The sequence below is a fragment of the Mytilus galloprovincialis genome, chromosome 7, assembly GCF_965363235.1.
Source record: "Mytilus galloprovincialis chromosome 7, xbMytGall1.hap1.1, whole genome shotgun sequence".
Lineage (NCBI taxonomy): Eukaryota > Metazoa > Mollusca > Bivalvia > Mytilida > Mytilidae > Mytilus > Mytilus galloprovincialis.
The window spans coordinates 77,360,349-77,378,722 of NC_134844.1; the positions used below are offsets into that span (position 1 = coordinate 77,360,349).

General features: G+C 33.0%; 1 protein-coding gene across 1 annotated transcript in view; it reads right to left on the bottom strand.

Annotated features, from left to right (window-relative positions):
• LOC143083717 (uncharacterized) overlaps nt 1–18,374 on the bottom strand; it is an 88,443-nt gene that overhangs the window by 40,798 nt on the left and 29,271 nt on the right. Inside the window, exons 15-23 of the mRNA XM_076259999.1 lie at nt 18,192–18,341; nt 17,456–17,605; nt 16,717–16,782; nt 15,869–16,012; nt 15,002–15,145; nt 13,467–13,613; nt 3,684–3,971; nt 2,331–2,537; nt 1,725–1,868 (exon numbers count right to left, since the gene is read on the bottom strand). Of these exons, the coding sequence (XP_076116114.1) occupies nt 1,725–1,868; nt 2,331–2,537; nt 3,684–3,971; nt 13,467–13,613; nt 15,002–15,145; nt 15,869–16,012; nt 16,717–16,782; nt 17,456–17,605; nt 18,192–18,341 (1,440 nt within the window). The remainder of the gene's footprint in view (nt 1–1,724; nt 1,869–2,330; nt 2,538–3,683; nt 3,972–13,466; nt 13,614–15,001; nt 15,146–15,868; nt 16,013–16,716; nt 16,783–17,455; nt 17,606–18,191; nt 18,342–18,374) is intronic.

Below are 18,374 nucleotides of genomic sequence, written 5' to 3' on the forward strand. Positions count from 1 at the left end.
CATTATTGCTGTTTACTGTTTATCTCTATCTATAATAATATTCAAGATAATAACCAAAAACAGCAAAATTTCCTTAAAATTACTAATTCAGGGGCAGCAACCCAACAACGGGTTATCCGATTCATCTGAAAATTTCAGGGCAGATAGATCTTCACCTGTTTAACAATTCTACCCATGTCAGATTTTCTCTAAATGCTTTGGTTTTTGAGTTATAAGCCAAAAACTGCATTTTACCCCTATGTTCTATTTTTATCCATGGCGGCCATCTTGGATTGTTGGCCGGGTCACCGGACACATTTTTTAAACAAGATACCCCAATGATGATTGTGGTTAAGTTTGGTTTAATTTGGCCCAGTAGTTTCAGAGGAGAAGATTTTTGTAAAAGTTAACGACGACGACGGACGACAACGAACGCCGGCCGCCGGACGCCAAGTGATGAGAAAAGCTCACTTGGCCTTTTAGACCAGGTGAGCTAACAAGTTGTTGTAATAAAATGTATGTTTAATTCAAAGGATTGTTTTTGTATAAGTTGTAAAAGTTATAAATGAAAAACAGAGGATGGAACCTCTACACAAATGAGTATAATATACAGAAAGTCTGTATCATTTTAATTTTGGAATTTGTGAATTACAATTAACAACAGACAAAGAGAGACAACTCTAGATTAATTTTTAATCAATTTGTGTTAAAAGGAAGGACTTCAACAAAGTTTAGAAAATACGTCAACAACTCTTGATCGTTGTTCTTCATCTCATTGTTATTCGTTCAGTATTGATATAGGGTCTTCTTCTATGAGTATTGCAAATAAATGCATGAGTGTAAAAATTATTTGACAAGTGTCTTCCACTCAGGCTTCGTTACTGAATTTAACCCTATAAATGCAAGGAAGCAATACACTATAATGTTCTTGTTTTCTTCTATTTTTATATTTTTGGGGAATTTATTCTTGAGACAACATTAAATATGTGCTACTTCATTTTCTTGTTGGACAATTTCGATGATCAAAATTATGCAGTTTTCTTAATCCATGTTAAAAATCTCACTGTGACTTTGAGAGGAAGAATTACAATTAAAGTGCAGTTATTGTTAACCAAGTTATTTTCGTGGATACTTTATTTTGCAGTTAGCCCTTACTGCCCCATATCAAATTTGCTTGCTGTAGTTAATTAAAGAAAGATCGAAGTTTACATATTAGCCATGATTTATGTTTGGTTTACAGTACTTTGCTTTAAAAGTTGTTTTTTTATGTTATGTTATGTTGTCAGATTAATTGACACATCATATCCTTAGTTCACGCACAGGATAAAAGATGAACCTTCATATTACTTCACCAAATGTATAATTATTAATCAAGTAACTCAATGTTTCAACAGTTTTGTTATTTAAAACATTCATAGAAGTTTTATCTCTCACAACTGGAATTTTCAGATTTATAGCAAATATTTCATTTTCTTATTCTTAACTTGCATAAAACACTGCTACTTGACATAAGGCAAACATTAATCAATCAATTTGCTGTTTCAGAATCTTATGCATTCTGGGTAATTCTTTTCAAAAGCTTACAACAAAACTTTGTGATTGGTCTGAAATAACTTTTAACAATGGGCATTCAACCAATAACATGACGTTATTTCATTTTGGGGTATGAAAAATGATATTACATACTATTCTTAAATTCAAGCAATAAATTATTAAATCAGATTATAAAAGGAAAAACAACTTACAAAGTCTGAAGATTAGTAGCAGATGTAAATGTAGTTGCAGTTATTTCGGTCAGTTTGTTATTATACATGGAGAAAATCTGTAGATTTGTCTGTCCAGCTAAAGATCCATCAGGTATTCCTGTTATTTCATTGTCCTCAAGGTAACTGAAAAAAATGTACACTCAGGTAACTTGAAGAAATAGAAAGACTCAGGTAATCGTATTAAATAAAACATTTAGGTAACTGCAATAAATAAATCCAAAAGTAAAAGATAACCTTATTCAAATGAAACTTAGATGAATTAAATAAATAATCATTATAAAAAGGTAACTGTTATTGCCTTTTTCAATGTACCTTTCCTTGATCAAACTTTTAATACACATGCAATATGATCATCTTTTTAAAATTAATGTTATGAAAATCAAAATCAGACTTGACCAGCATTTTATGGTCTATGACATTGTGTTCACCCTACTTTATGAACTGGAAACAAACTGTGACTGATGGACAGACATGTGTGACTGTGTGTAACTATAGAGCCTATCCGAGGCTTTAATTATATACATCATGTAATCCAACAGCCTCAACTTCTATAAAATTTTACAGGAGATAATTTTATCTACTTACATTTCTTTGGGAGTAATCTGACTCAGGGCTATAGGATAAATGGATAGAGAATTCTCATTCAGATACAGATATGTAACTGTGACACTATCAAACACATTAGTCTTTATATAAGCTATATTGTTCTTGTTTAGATACAAGTATGTGACAGAGGATGTTCCAGCGAAAATTGATCCATCCAGGCTGCTGATAGAGTTACCATATAAATAGCTACAAAATAAAAAAATTATTAAGGAATAGAATTATTGACTGTTCATTTTCTTTGTTTTCTAATAAAAAAATTGCCTCATAGACTACCGTATTCTATACTGTGGATTCATTATTTTTCGTTGGATACCAATTTTCCTAACTTTTTTGGGACAGGCAAACAAAGAATTCAAATGTTCAACGAATAACATATTTACAATAGGCTTTGCACATAAAGATCCATAAAGATCTATAAAGATCTATAAAGATCCATAAAGATCCAGAATATAAAGATCTATAAAGATCCATAAAGATCCATAAAGATCTATAAAGATCCATAAAGATCCATAAAGATCTATAAAGATCCATAAAGATCGATAAAGATCCATACAGATCCATAAAGACACATAAAGATCCATAAAGATCCATAAAGATCTATAAAGATCCATAAAGATCCATACAGATCCATAAAGATCCATACAGATCCATACATACAATACTAAAAAATTAAAGAACCTTAAGTGATCAAGCTCTCATATCCTATGTCCTATCCCATGTAATACTGAACAAGTCTTCTTCCAAAATTAATTTGAGAATGATCTGATATAACATTGGTGATAAAATATCTGATTAAATTTTGTTTTCACTCTTTGTGTAATGACATCTTTTTCCAGTTGTTAAATACTTATTACCCATCCCCCCTTTTATATTTTATTCACTTGTATGATGATGACTTGCATTGCTTGTTTAGACAGCTGAGAGAAAATATGTTTAGCATTAATATATTATAAGAATGGTGACAAATTTGTGTCCAGCAAGGTTCTTTTTCATCTTTATTTTCAAACCGACTGACCCACATCTTTTACATCAAAAATGTGTAAACCAATGATTTAAAAATTAATGGCCTTTAAGGAGGTAGACCTAGGTTAAGGGAAATAACTCTTAAAATCATCAGTATGTTTGTGTCAACCATTTTCATAAATATATTCTAAGCTTCTAGGTTACATAGATTATTTCCAATCTGTTTCAGGTAAATGCTTAAAAAACGTTGATGAAACTTGACTTTTACAAAGGCATAACTGATTTAAAGAGTTATCTCCCTGAACCAAGGTCTACCACCTTAAGTAACTTACAAAAATTTTAAAAATTAATGGCCTCTAAGTAACTTACAGCAAACCCACGTTAAAATCGTTGAAAGCGTTTTCCTCTATGCCTGTTATCCCGATGTTGTAAAGGTTCAAGGTCGAGGCTGTAATGTCATTGAAGGCATACGATGGAATAACTCCCATCGTATCTCCATCAAATTGGATACTTGGTGCATTCACGTTATTAAAAGCATATGGCTGAATATCTTTAATCTTGTTATTGGTAAGCTTCAAACTACTGTATACATATGAGACTGTCACATCAGTAAAGGCATTCCCTTCAATAGTTGCTATTCTGTTATTGGACAAATCTCTGTAATGGAAAGTTAAATCATGAATTAAGGTGGTACCCAACACTTTAGCTAAAATTAATTTGGGTCGTTTAATTTTCTTAAAATTTTGACAAAGTATTTACTTTGACCCTTTGACAAAAATATTAAAATTTCAAAAAATTTGAACCAACCGTTTTATCAGAAAAATTACACTGGCTATATACCAGTTTGACAAACATTTATTTTGATCATTGAGAAGCTTAATATTCCTTTAAGGGCATCCGATACAGTTTCAAGGGAGTTAACTCTTGGCGCAATGTTAAGCGTTCGAATTCCCGCAAAACGTCACTTTTTGCGGGACGTAATGCGTGTAATGTTCCGTAATAAGAAACGTAATGTGGAATTTTTATGCTCCAATTTCTGTTTCTTTCTCCCGCATGCTAACTTCTACGCCATTAATATTAGTGCATTCGATTCTAACAGGATAACAGTCTAATAGTATTATAAGAAATAAAACATTAATTACTGTTTCTTTGAGATCTTCAACAAAATATCGTATAGTGAGCAATCTCAAGACGACTGACCCTTTTGTTGCATGTCAATTATCATTTTTATTATCATTCATCATCCATGATTGACATTTTATTACATCACAAGAAACCAATGATATTTTAAAACCAATACGGAAAATGTAGGTAAACGCCGCTAATATAAACAATGACACAACTTTTATAAAAGAACAAAGTTCTTATTTCTTCCACGTTGCACGTATTTTATCTAACAAAAGGCAATATATATAGCCAACGATATGTTTATACATCCGTAAATATTTTGATGGGACATATTATGGTATACAAATGCCCGCGTCCGTCTGTCCGTCGTAATCATGGTACAGCATATTATTCAAAATCATAAGACGACGGGCATATCATGCGCTCGTAGCGCAACTGTTTATTTTGGTTTTTTTTAATATTTTTTATAAATATATTAGAGAAATGACGGAATGACAGCAAATACAATGCAATTTCCAATATAATCAATATTTCCGAATGGCATAAATATCAGTTTTATAGAAAGTTAACAAGAATTGTACACTTGAAAAATGTGATAAACCAGAAGGACCGGAAGGACAGACAGAGGAATGGAAGTGCGATATTTTATGTACGCGTTATATGGTGAAAAAAATCTATAGTTATTGACCAACGCTATGAGAGAAGGATTTTAATCGCAACTAATAGAATCATATTTGCCAAATAAAAAAAAAATCAAAGTTATAGTTTCATTGTTTGGACAAACTCATTCTTTAGCAAATTGAAGACTTCTCCTTTATAAGATTTTGCTTTTGTTTTCTGACCACATAAAACAGAAGATGTGGTAGAATTGCTAATGAGACAACTCTCAACCAGAGACAAACATGACACAGAAATTAATAAATATAAGTCACCGCACGGTCTTCAACAATGAGCAAATCCCGTATCCTATAGTCAGCTATAAAAGATCACGAAATGACAATGTAAAACAATTCAAAGGAGAAAAGTAACGGCCTAATTTATGTGCTACTATTTATGTACAAAAAAAGAAGTTCCGTTTGCAGGATAATGCTGAGTTCACACGTTATTCGAATTTGATTCACATTACATGCAACTAATTCGAATTAGTTTAATTCGCATTCAAAATGTTTTACGTACTAATGTTAATTGTAATTCGCGTTTAATTTAATTTACTGTCCAAACGACGTTAACTTTTAATTCGTATCAACAAAACCGATTTCTCAGTGATTAAAACGTGAATAAAAGGATTTAAAGGATTATTTGTAATGAACCAGCAGCCCACCAAACAAAACAAAATAAATCTAGAGGTCAACATACGGTATGAAATAATATACGAGTGTGTACAGTAAATGTACCTGTATGTCAAGTTCTAAATTGCCGAGTATTTAATTTTAAAAGCCATAAAAATAATCAACAGTCCGTAATAACTTTTCTTGAGATGCTTATTTCTCACTTAGACCACAAACAGAGAGAGGGATTTGTTATTCACATGATTTTATTTCCGGAAACAATATTACCAATTTATAGATAGTAATTTACACATCTTACAAGCAATATTTATACATCTGAAAAATGTCTCCGGTCATTTGCAGAGATAACGTCCAAATTGTTTGCCAGCGACGTCGTGCACTTTAGCGCTAACGTTGAGGTTACAAAGGGGGACACAATTTTTAGGATAAATCGCGTTTATCATGGAATCAAGCACGGTGACCTATATTTTTTATTTGGGATTTGAAGAAAGAATGACAAAATGCAATTTATGCAGAAAAATCATAAAAATGACATTTTCAGAAACAGTTTATTTCTATTTTTTTAGGTTAAAAAAAATACCACTTTGAGCATCTGGTCCGCAATGACAAGCAAGGCTTGAATAATTGTATAGTTATTCATGTATTGATTTATTTTTTTCCTTTTTGTCACTTATCACAGCTTCAGATTGAACCCGATCTTAATAATTTACGACGAAACATATCTGCTCCAAATTTTTTTTAACATTGCCTAATTTTTTTACAAAATTGCACAAATCCCCAATTTTTAGCCTCAATTTTCTCGAAAACAAGCACGGTGACCTATGTTTTATTTTGTGTTTTATTTTATATCTCGCCAAGGCCTACAACATATTACAAATTTATAAAAATGACATTTAATCGAGAAACTGTATTGGATGCCCTTAACAACACAACGGAATTAAAACGTTTTAGCTGATTTTACAGAGTTATCTCCCTGTAGTGTTAGGTACCACCTTAATCGTTTTTTTTATAAAGGTTGTTTGTTTGTCTTGTTTGAATAATTCCCTTTTTTTTTTTATTTCAGGGCCTTTATTATTTGCTTTTCTCAATATTGAACTCTGGTGTATAGTTGTTTAATTCACAATCATACCACATCTCTTTATTTTTATATCTATGATTATACAACCAGCAGGCTCTCTCCATTTTTCTTATTAAAAGCCTAAACTTTTGATGTAAAGCTAAGAAAACAGAAGAAGATTCTATATTCTACAATTAATGTATGTTTAAAATGTTCAGAAACAATGTAAACATAAACATGACAAAAGGGCTGACTGATAGATTCCAAACTGTATGGCTTATTTTGTACAACTCAATATCATAAGCATGATGATAAGGCGTTTGACCAAAGACCAAGAAATAATGTTCAATCTTTTATACAGGATAAAACGGAGAATGGAAATGGGAAATGTGTCAAAGAGACAACAACCCGACCAAAGAGCAGGCAACAGCTGAAGGTCACCATTGGGTCTTCAATGCAGTGAGAAACTCCCCCACCAGAGGCTTGCTTTAGACTGCCCCCCCCCCCCCCCCCCCATCATACTAAACTCAGAAATGTACACAAGAAACTAAAATTTAACTAGAGGCTCTCAAGAGCCTGTGTCGCTCACCTTGGTCTATGTGCATATTATACAATGGATGTGTTTGTAGATCTTACTTTATTGGACATTATTCTTGCTACAATTATCTCTATCTATAATGAACTTGGCCCAGTAATTACAATGGAAAATATTTTCTAAAAATTTACAAAAATTTATGAAAATTGTTAAATAATGACTATAAAGGGCAATAACTCCTTAATGGGTCAACTGACAATTTTGTTCATGCTGACTTATTTGTAGATCTTACTTTGCTGAACATTATTGCAGTTTACAGTTTATCTCTATCTATAATAATATTCAAGATATCTTAAAATTACTAATTCAGGGGCAGCAACTCAACAACGGGTTGTCCGATTTGTCTGAAAATTTCAGGGCAGTTAGATCTTGACCTGATAAACACTTTTACTCATGTCAGATTTGCTCTAAATGCTTTGGTTTTTGAGTTATAAGCCAAAAACTGTGTTTCAGGCCTATGTTCTATTTTTAGCCATGGTGGCCATCTTGGTTGGTTGGCCAGGTCACGCCACACATTTCATAAACTAGATACACCAAAGATGATTGTGGCCAGGTTTGGATTAATTTGGCCCAGTAGTTTCAGAGGAGAAGATTTTTCTAAAAGATTACTAAGATTTACGAAAAATGGTTAAAAATTGACTATAAAGGTCAATAACTCCTAAAGGGGTCAACTGACCATTTTGGTCATTTTGACTTATTTGTAGATCTTACTTTGCTGAACATTATTGCTGTTAACAGTTTATCTCTATCTATAATAATATTCAAGATAATAACCAAAAACAGCAAAAATTCCCTAAAATTACCAATTCAGGGGCAGCAACCCAACAACGGGTTGTCGGATTCATCTGAAAATATCAGGGCAGATAGATGTTGACCTGATCAACAATTTTACCCCAGATCAGACTTGCTCTAAATGCTTTGGTTTTTGAGTTATAAGCCAAAAACTGCATTTTACCCCTATGTTCTATTTTTAGCCATGGCGGCCATCTTGGTTGGTTGGCCGGGTCACGCCACACATTTTTTAAAATACCCCAATGATGATTGTGGCCAAGTTTGGTATAATTTGGCCCAGTAGTTTTAGAGGAGAAGATTTTTGAAAAAGTTAACGACGACGGACGACGACGACGGACGACGGATGCCAAGTGATGGAAAAAGCTCACTTGGCCCTTTGGTGGTGGGGGGCGGGGGGGCTACTGACTATCCTTTCAGATATAACTTTGCCGACAGTACTTGCCAAATCATACCCTGTTCTAACCAGTAAACATTGAAAAACATACCCTGTTCTAAACAGAAATGTTGAAAAACATACCCTGTTCTAGACCCGCTCAGAAAATGTATACCCTGTTCTAGACACGTTTTTTTTTACTACAATTGACCAAGGATTAAGAATAAAGCAAAAAAAAATATTTCTGATCAACTCCTTTTGCTCCTATAAACAGTTAAATAAGTGATCCTGTTCTAGACAAATACTTTGCTTAAAAAAGACCCTGTTTTCACCAACAGGGCATGAAAAAACGACCCTGTTCTAACCAGCAGGATATGAACTAGAGGCTCTAAAGAGCCTGTGTCGCTCACCTTGGTCTATGTGAATATTAAACAAAGGAAGCAGATTGAAAATTGACTACAAAGGTCAATAACTCCTACAGGGGTCAATTGACCATTTCGTTCATGTTGACTTATTTGTAGATCTTACTTTGCTGAACATTATTGCTGTTTACAGTTTACCTATATCTATAATAATATTCAATATAATAACCAAAAACAGCAAAATTTCCTTAAAATTACCAATTCAGGGGCCGCAACCCAAAAACAGGTTGTCCAATTCATCTGAAAATTTCAGGGCAGATAGATCTTGACCTGATTAACAATTTTACTTCATGTCAGATTTTCTCTAAATTATTTGGTTTTTGAGTTATAAGCCAAAAACTGCATTTTACCCCTATGTTCTATTTTTAGCCGTGGCGGCCATCTTGGTTTGATGGCCAGGTCACCAGACACAATTTTTAAACTAGATACCCCAATGATGATTGTGGCCAAGTTTCAAATAATTTGGCCCAGCAGTTTCAGGGGAGAAGATTTTTCTAAAAGATTACTAAGATTTACGAACTAGAGGCTCTAAAGAGCCTGTGTCGCTCACCTTGGTCTATGTGCATATTAAACATAGGACACAAATGGATTCATGACAAAATTGTATTTTGGTGATGGTGATGTGTTTGAAGTTCTTACTTTACTGAACGTTCTTGCTTCTTACAATTATATCTATAATAAACCTTGCCCATTAGAAACAGAGAAAAATATTTGGTAAAAATTTACATAAATTTACCGAATTAATGAAAATTGTTAAAAATGACTATAAAGGGCAATAACTCCTTAAGGGGCCAATTGACCATTTAGGTCATGCTGACTTATTTGTAGATCTTACTTTGCTGAACATTATTGCTGTTTACAGTTTATCTCTATCTATAATAGTATTCAAGATAATAACCAAAAACGGCAAAATTTCTTTAAAAATTACCAATTGGAGGGCAGCAACCCAACAACCGATTGTCCAATTCATCTGATAATTTCAGAGCAGATAGATATTGACTTGATTAACATTTTAACTTCTTGTCAGATTTGCTCTAAATGCTTTGGTTTCAGAGTTATAAGCCAAAATCTACATTTTACCCCTGTTCTATTTTTAGCCGTGGCCGCCATCTTGGTTGAATGGCCAGGTCATCGGACACATTTTTCAAACTAGATACCCCAAAGATGATTGTGGCCAAGTTTGGATTAATTTGGCCCAGTAGTTTCAGAGGAGAAGATTTTTGTAAAAGATTACTTAGATTTATGAAAAATGGTTAAAAGTTGACTATAAAGGGCAATAACTCCTAAAGTGGTCAACTGACCATTTCGGTCATGTTGACTTATTTGTAAATCTAACTTTGCTGAACATTATTGCTGTTTACAGTTTATCTCTATCTATAATAATATTCAAGATAATAACCAAAAACAGCAAAATTTCCTCAAAATTACCAATTCAGGGGCAGCAACCCAACAACGGGTTGACCGATTCATCTGAAAATTTCAGGGCAGATAGATCCCGACCTGATAAACCTTTTTACCCCATGTCAGATTTCCTCTAAATGCTTTGGTTTTTGAGTTATAAGCCAAAAACTGCATTTTACCCCTATGTTCTATTTTTAGCCGTGGCGGCCATCTTGGTTGGTTGACCGGGTCACGCCACACATTTTTTAAACTAGATACCCCAATGATGATTGTGGCCAAGTTTGGTTTGATTTGGCCCAGTAGTTTCAGAGGAGAAGATTTTTGTAAAAGTTAACGACGACGACGACGACGGACGACGGACGACGGACGACGGACGACGGACGCCGGACGACGGACGCCGGACGCCAAGTGATGAGAAAAGCTCACTTGGCCCTTCGGGCCAGGTGAGCTAAAAATGGTTAAAAATTGACTATAAAGGGCAATAACTCCTAAAGTGGTCAACTGATCATTTTGGTCATGTTGACTTTTTTGTAGATCTTACTTTGCTGAACATTATTGCTTTTTACAGTTTATCTCTATCTAAAATAATATTCAAGATAATAACCAAAAACAACAAAATTTCCTTAAAATTACCAATTCAGGGGCAGCAACCTAACAACGGAATGTCAGATTCATCTGAAAATTTCAGGGCAGATAGATCTTAACCTGATTAACAATATTACCCCATGTCAGATTTGCCCTAAAGCTTTGGTTTTTGAGTTATAAGCCAAAAACTGCATTTTACCCCTATGTTCTATTTATAGCCATGGCGGCCATCTTAATTAGTTGGCGGGGTCACCGGACACAATTTTTAAACTAGATACCCCAATGATGATTGTGGCCAAGTTTGGTTAAATTTGGCCTAGTAGTTTCAGAGGAGAAGATTTTTGTAAAAGTTAACGCCGGACGCAGGACGACGACGACGGACGACGACGACGGACGCTGGACGCCAAGTGATGAGAAAAGCTCACTTGGCCCTTTGGGCCAGGTGAGCTAAAAAGGGACCCTGTTCTAACCAGCAGGGCAGGAAAAAGTTACCCTGTTTTGCGGCACACACATACCACTAAAAATATAGGAAGTAACCCCCCCAGGCGGTCATATAACACAATATAAACATAAACATAAATATAAATAGATATATGAACCTCGTGCAATTGGATTTTTCTATGTCTGTTTTATTTCAATTTTAAGATTAAACAAGAGTGCACACGCTGAAATGTCTCGCCTTCTATACTAATCATTGATATTATGTTGATAGTCCTAAGTATAAAGCTTTATAAATAATGTCACATTAACTTATCATTTATTAACCAAAATAACTAAACAAAGACCAATGAACCATGAAAATGAGGTCAAGGTCAGATGAACCATGCCAGACAGACATGTACAGCTAACAATGCTTTTATACAACATATATAGTTGACCTATTACCGGTACTTATAGTTTAAGAAAAATTGACCAAAACACAAAAAATTAACACTGTGCAATGAACCGTGAAAATGAGGTCATGGTTAAAAGAAACCTGCGCTACTGACATAAAGATCAAAAAATATTTCTATACACCACATAGTTGACCTATGGCATAAAGTATTAGATAAATAGACCAAAACTCAAAAACTTAACTTTGACCACTGAACCATGCAAATGAGGTCAAGGTCACATGACATCTGCCCGTTAGACATGTACACCTTACATTCATTCCATACAACAAATATAGTAGACCTATTGCATATAGTATGAAAAAAACAGACTAAAACACAAAAATTTTACTATAACCACTGAACCATGAAAATGAGGTCAAGGTCACATGACATCTGCCCGCTAGACATCTACACCTTACAATCATTCCATACAACAAATACAGTAGACCTATTGCATATAGTATGAAAAAAACAGACCAAAACACAAAAATTTAACTATAACCACTGAACCATGAAAATGAGGTTAAGGTCACATGACATCTGCCCGCTAGACATCTACACCTTACAATCATTCCATACAACAAATACAGTAGACCTATTGCATATAGTATGAAAAAAACAGACCAAAACACAAAAATTTAACTATAACCACTGAACCATGAAAATGAGGTCAAGGTCAGATGACACCTGCCAGTTGGACATGTACACCTTACAGTCCTTCCATACACCGAATATACAAGCCCTATTGCTTATAGTATCTGAGATACGGACTTAACCACCAAAACTTAACCTTGTTCACTGATCCATGAAATGAGGTCGAGGTCAAGTGAAAACTGTCTGACAGACATGAGGACCTTGCAAGGTACGCACATATCAAATATAGTTATCTTATTACTTATAATAAGAGAGAATTCAACATTACAAAAAATCTGAACTTTTTTTTCAAGTGGTCACTGAACCATGAAAATGAGGTCAAGGACATTGGACATGTGACTGACGGAAACTTCGTAACATGAGGCATCTATATACAAAGTATGAAGCATCCAGGTCTTCCACCTTCTAAAATATAAAGTTTTTAAGAAGTTAGCTAACACCGCCGCCGTAGCCGCCGTAGCCGCCGCCGCCGCCGGATCACTATCCCTATGTCGAGCTTTCTGCAACAAAAGTTGCAGGCTCGACAAAAATATGTTATTTTTTCGATTATGTTATTTTTTCGATTATGTTATTTTTTCGATTTTACCTGAATAAGAATGATTTATTGTGGATCGAATCATTTAATCAATGAATTTATCTTTGTTTCACTTTCAATGCTGACATTCTTTTCTTTTAATAGCCTAACATGCATCTTTCATGCATAATCCATCTTTAGCTAAGGGGTTCAATTGAAGTTTACATGAATATAGATTCAATGAGGACGACTTATTCACTTGCAAGTGAATAATTCATCATCATCGATGTTTCTCAGCTTATCTAGACAAAATTGAACCATACCGGCTGCTAATAGCCAATTATTATTTCACTATTTCACTTACATGAATGATTGAAAAATTTGGTATAAAGTAGCTTGTGCCCCTTTAAAGTATCAGTTGTTAAGTAATAATGTTAGTACTGAGAATAAAATTAAATTTAACTTACAAACTGGTAAGTGAAACAACAAAATTTTTAAATGTCCCATTCAATATAGCTGAGATACGGTTATTATATAGATAAAAATATGTAACAGTCATATCATTGAAGTCTCCTCCCATTGGTAAAGAATACAATCTGTTATTGTGTAGGTACCTGTGAAAGAAAGAATACTGTGATTAGAACATATGGAAAAGGCATTATATAAATAGTACATATAAAAGGCCTGCAACTTAGAAAATCAGAAAATTAGTTACCTTAAATACTCTAATCAATATCAAAATTATCTCCCCTTGACCACTGATCCTTTCTTCATGCATTTGAATTATTATTTTATGTTTCTTTAATCACTCTGTAATGTTTATGTCATGTTGTAATTAATGTTATGCTCTTAATGGGCCCTTTAATTTGGAAAATAAAAATATTGTATTGTATTGTATTGTATTGTATAAAAGACCATACTGTATGATGACTCCTCTAACAAAAAATAATTTTAATGGTTAAACTACCTAAAACTAAAACTATAACTTGATCAGCAGATAAAAAAATCTGTGCTATAACGTGAATGACATATATTTTGAAAACTAAATAAAACAACTAAGCAGCCCTTTTAACTGATTCTTTCAGATTAGTTGGGTCAATATCCCTAATTGGCCTTGAAATGAGGAACTTTTAAAAGTTCTGTGTAAACAAAAAATCTCTGTGTAGTGATATTGGACATGTTTCTATATTTTACAAATGACTGAGCTTAACCATTTGTGGTGATTAGGAAAGTAGAGGAACATAGAATAAATGTGTAAAAACTATGGAGCTTTTGAATGTGATCAGAGTATAATATTTTCAAAGAACTTATTGTGTTAAAAAGGGATTTTTTACCATGAGTAGCCACATCAGGAAAGGATGTTCTTGGTATGCTAAATTACAAAAAAGTAATCTCACTTCGTTCCCCGAAAAATTTAACCACATATGTCACAGCTTCGAAATGAGCTATCATACATATCCAAGTTTAGGATATGGACTGAGCTACAGGGAAAAACTTTATCATTTATGCCTATGGAAAAACAATTAAAGATATTGACCCAGTTGTTAAACTACCATCATTGCCCTAAGCCAATACTCTGTTGTCCAGTAATTGTCACTAGCTATAGTCTCTAACTGCCAAAATTGATATTTGTTCACTATTTTTCGCTTCAATATGGCCACTACATGTCTGTTTTGAGTTCTTTATATTTTGTTAACAAAGGCTCTTTATACCCTGTATATAGTAAATGGGGTTTGCTCATTGTTGAAGGTCATAGGGTTAAAATAAGTTGTTAAGATATAGATTTTATCACTGCTTTGAATGTGATACATATTTCTCAATTTTAGACAGATAACCTTTCAAATTAAATTAAACTGTTGAGAGTGGAAAAATATTGTATTTACAAAAAAAAATTCTCTAATGATTTTTAGACATTTCTTTTCTCCATACAAGCAAAATACACAAAAGTAAGTATCCCATGAAAAAAACAATGGATCACCAAATCTTATTCTTATATACATACAAATAAGATATTGAGGTTATATGATCTAATGCCCCATCTTCTATCCATCCCAACTCATTGTTCTGTAGATAAAGCTGTGTGGATAATGGACAGTTCTCCAAGTGCATCTTCTTTATCTGTTTTATTTTATTTCCATTCAAAACTCTGAAATATACAATATTAAGTTGAAATATGAAGCTGAGCAAGCTCACATATCCAATACCCTATTTTATTATTATTGGATATTTTTATAACTCCCCCCCCCCCTCTCCTGAAAAAAATAGTCCCCCAATTCAGAATTGCCAGGGTAAATAATTGGCAAATAAGCCATTGTTATATAAAGGATTATCTGAATCTTAACTTAGTTGAATATGTCTGAATAAATTGGAATGCTATTTTCATATTTCTTCTTAGGCTGAACTAAGATTCAAAACTAAGTAATTGTTTTCAAACTATATCAAATTAATTTTTTGGCCAATTAGAGAAAAGTTTTGATTGACACAACCTTGAAGGTCTAAGTTTGCAAATTTCTTCATAAATCTGCCAAAGATAACTTAAAGACCACTAGGTTTGTCCAGAACGATTTTAATTTCTTTTACCCTTCCTAAATTTATCACTACAGTCTAGTGAGGATCTTTTATCAGACTTATGTGCATAGCATACTTTAATTTGGTGAGTCAAATCAGAAAATTAACTATTTACCCCTCCAAAATGACAGAAAGAGAAATATAACTCAAACCCAAATCACATCATCCAAACTCTTTCCATTAAACACTAAATTTAGTATGTATCCTTGAATTCCTGATCATTTTAAGCAACATTTTTGTGTACACTATTGAAAATATTACCCAGAATGCATTAGATTTTGAAATGGTGAATTATACTTACAACTGTGTAAGGGATGTGCATCCACTAAAGACATTGTCAGGTAAGTAGTCTATATCATTGTTAGCCAGATTTAACCGGTACATATTGGAAAGATTGGAAAACTGGTTTTCATGAATGAAACGGAAGTCATTTGTTTGCATAGCTCTGGAATAGAAAAAACACTTGAAGCAATGGAAGTTTGGTTTGATAATTTATAAATATCCTAATTTTATATCAACAGATTTTAAGAGAATATATGAATTCACTCAATAATACTCCTATGTGATGGAGGTATCTCTGTGACTTTATAAAAAAGAAGATGTGGTATGATTGCCAATGAGACAACTATCCACAAAAGACCAAAGCGACACAGACATTAACAACTATAGGTCACCGTACGTCCTTCAACAATGAGCAAAGCCCATACCGCATAGTCAGCTATAAAAGTTTGTTTGTTATTCCTAAAATTCCACTTTCAACACTACTGGCTATATTAAAAATAGAATTTAAGGCTACATTCCAAAGTCCAATCTCACCTAGAATCACATGGGTGAATAATTGATCATGTGACACAAATCAGAAAGAGGTTGATACTTTCATAAGCAAATTCAGATTTTTTATTGTGGAAAAATTTATTCAAATTATTTTGTAATTCTTTAAAGTTTCGTGAAATTGAATTTTAATTTTGAGATGTAAGTAATATTATGAACTAGATATACTTCAAATGTGAAATATCGTTTTATTTCTAAATGGCGGAAAAAGCTGGAGTGACCTATAAAGAATTACAGACCTTCATCAGTCAAACTGACAATCCTAGTCAATTAAGACTTTTCAAGTTAGGTTAAGATGATCAATACAAAAGCACTTACATGACTCGGATCAAATCTGGAAAAGCGTTGTCTTCTATTGATATTATTTTGTTGGAGTACAGGTATCTACAAATATTAATAAACATCAACTATATTGCATTCATGCACATGCATTGCCCTACTTAAGTTCTGAGATAGTCTGTTAAACCATGTCCCATTTAATTTTACACATAAACATAATGTGACAATGTCAGAAATATAAATATACTACCATTTTTATTTTTAAATAGTTGTCATTAGCAAGATGTACTAAATTGGGTCCTTTAATAGAAAATTTCCAAAGCTCCTTAGGGTCAATCATTACAAGGTGTTACAAAATAAATTACAAATTACTTTTATGGTGTTTTTTTTTTTTTAATCTCAATATTTAATGTTTAAGTTCTTAAAATGATTTTGTATCCATTCTGTTGCATTATAAGGCAATAAAGGATTTAGTCACAATTGAAACAATTTTCATAATACAGTTTTTCCCTGCAACTAAATTATCTGTATTTCTGAGCATTATATATATTAGAAGCAATTTTAGTTCAAGAATGTTTACCACAAATTAACATTTCACATATACTACATACACTTTCAATGAACACACATATTTATCAATTACAATGCTCCCTGAAATTTGAATGCACATATATACTTACAATACCATCTTGGTTGCAAAGTCAAATGCACATATTTTATTCTTAAAATGCTCGCAGGGTTGAAAATTCAAACACACATACATATTTTACACACTTACAATGTTCGCATGGTTGACAAGTCTGAAAATGTTCCAGCCTCTATGAATGTTAGTTTGTTATTGGTCAAATACAGTGTATTTATGGAGGGAAGTCTGGTTGAATTCGTCAGAGCGGCTGGTACATATTGTAATTTATTTGTTCCTAAATGCCTGAAAAATAATGCAAATCATAAAATTTAATTTTTAACATCCATAAAAAGCAACCCTGAACTATGTAAAAGTGAAATATTGATTATAAAAAGTGAGAACATAATTCAGTAAAAAAAGAGAAAAAAAAGTCAAAGTTATTATAAGATGAAAATGTCATCAAATTCTGATTATCCGCCTGAATTTGAATGACATATTTGCCACTGGATGTTACACTACCAACAATCAATCAATCAAATTCTGAACAAGAGTTTAGGATGAGATCAGGATATCAGTCATGCTAGCTTTCATAACTTTCATTGCACATGACACAATAGCAGGTGTACATGACTGTGCATAAATATTAATCAATACCCAATAGGTATTCTTTCCCAATTTTGTCAATAAAACGGAACAAGATATGACTGTCATAGAAGTGGGAAGTTTAGCTAGCTATAAAATCAGTTTCAACAAACTATTTACTTTGAAAAAATCCCTGATCTAAGTCAGAAATATGGCTGTAGTTTTTCATTGTTCCATTGATTAATAGTTTTATTTGTCATTTTTTTTTTGGACTTCTCCCCTTTAAATTTAGTATTTTTTTACTTACAATGTTGCTAAAGTTATAACACAGGTAAAACTGTCAACATCAACGTTGTCCTCCGTTAGCTCATTCCCAGTCAGATATAACTCTGTTAAGGATGTAAGTCTACAGTAGTCTGTACTAGTTATGTGGGTAATGGCGTTGACATGAAGATATCTTCAAATAAACATGACATAACTTGGTTAAAAA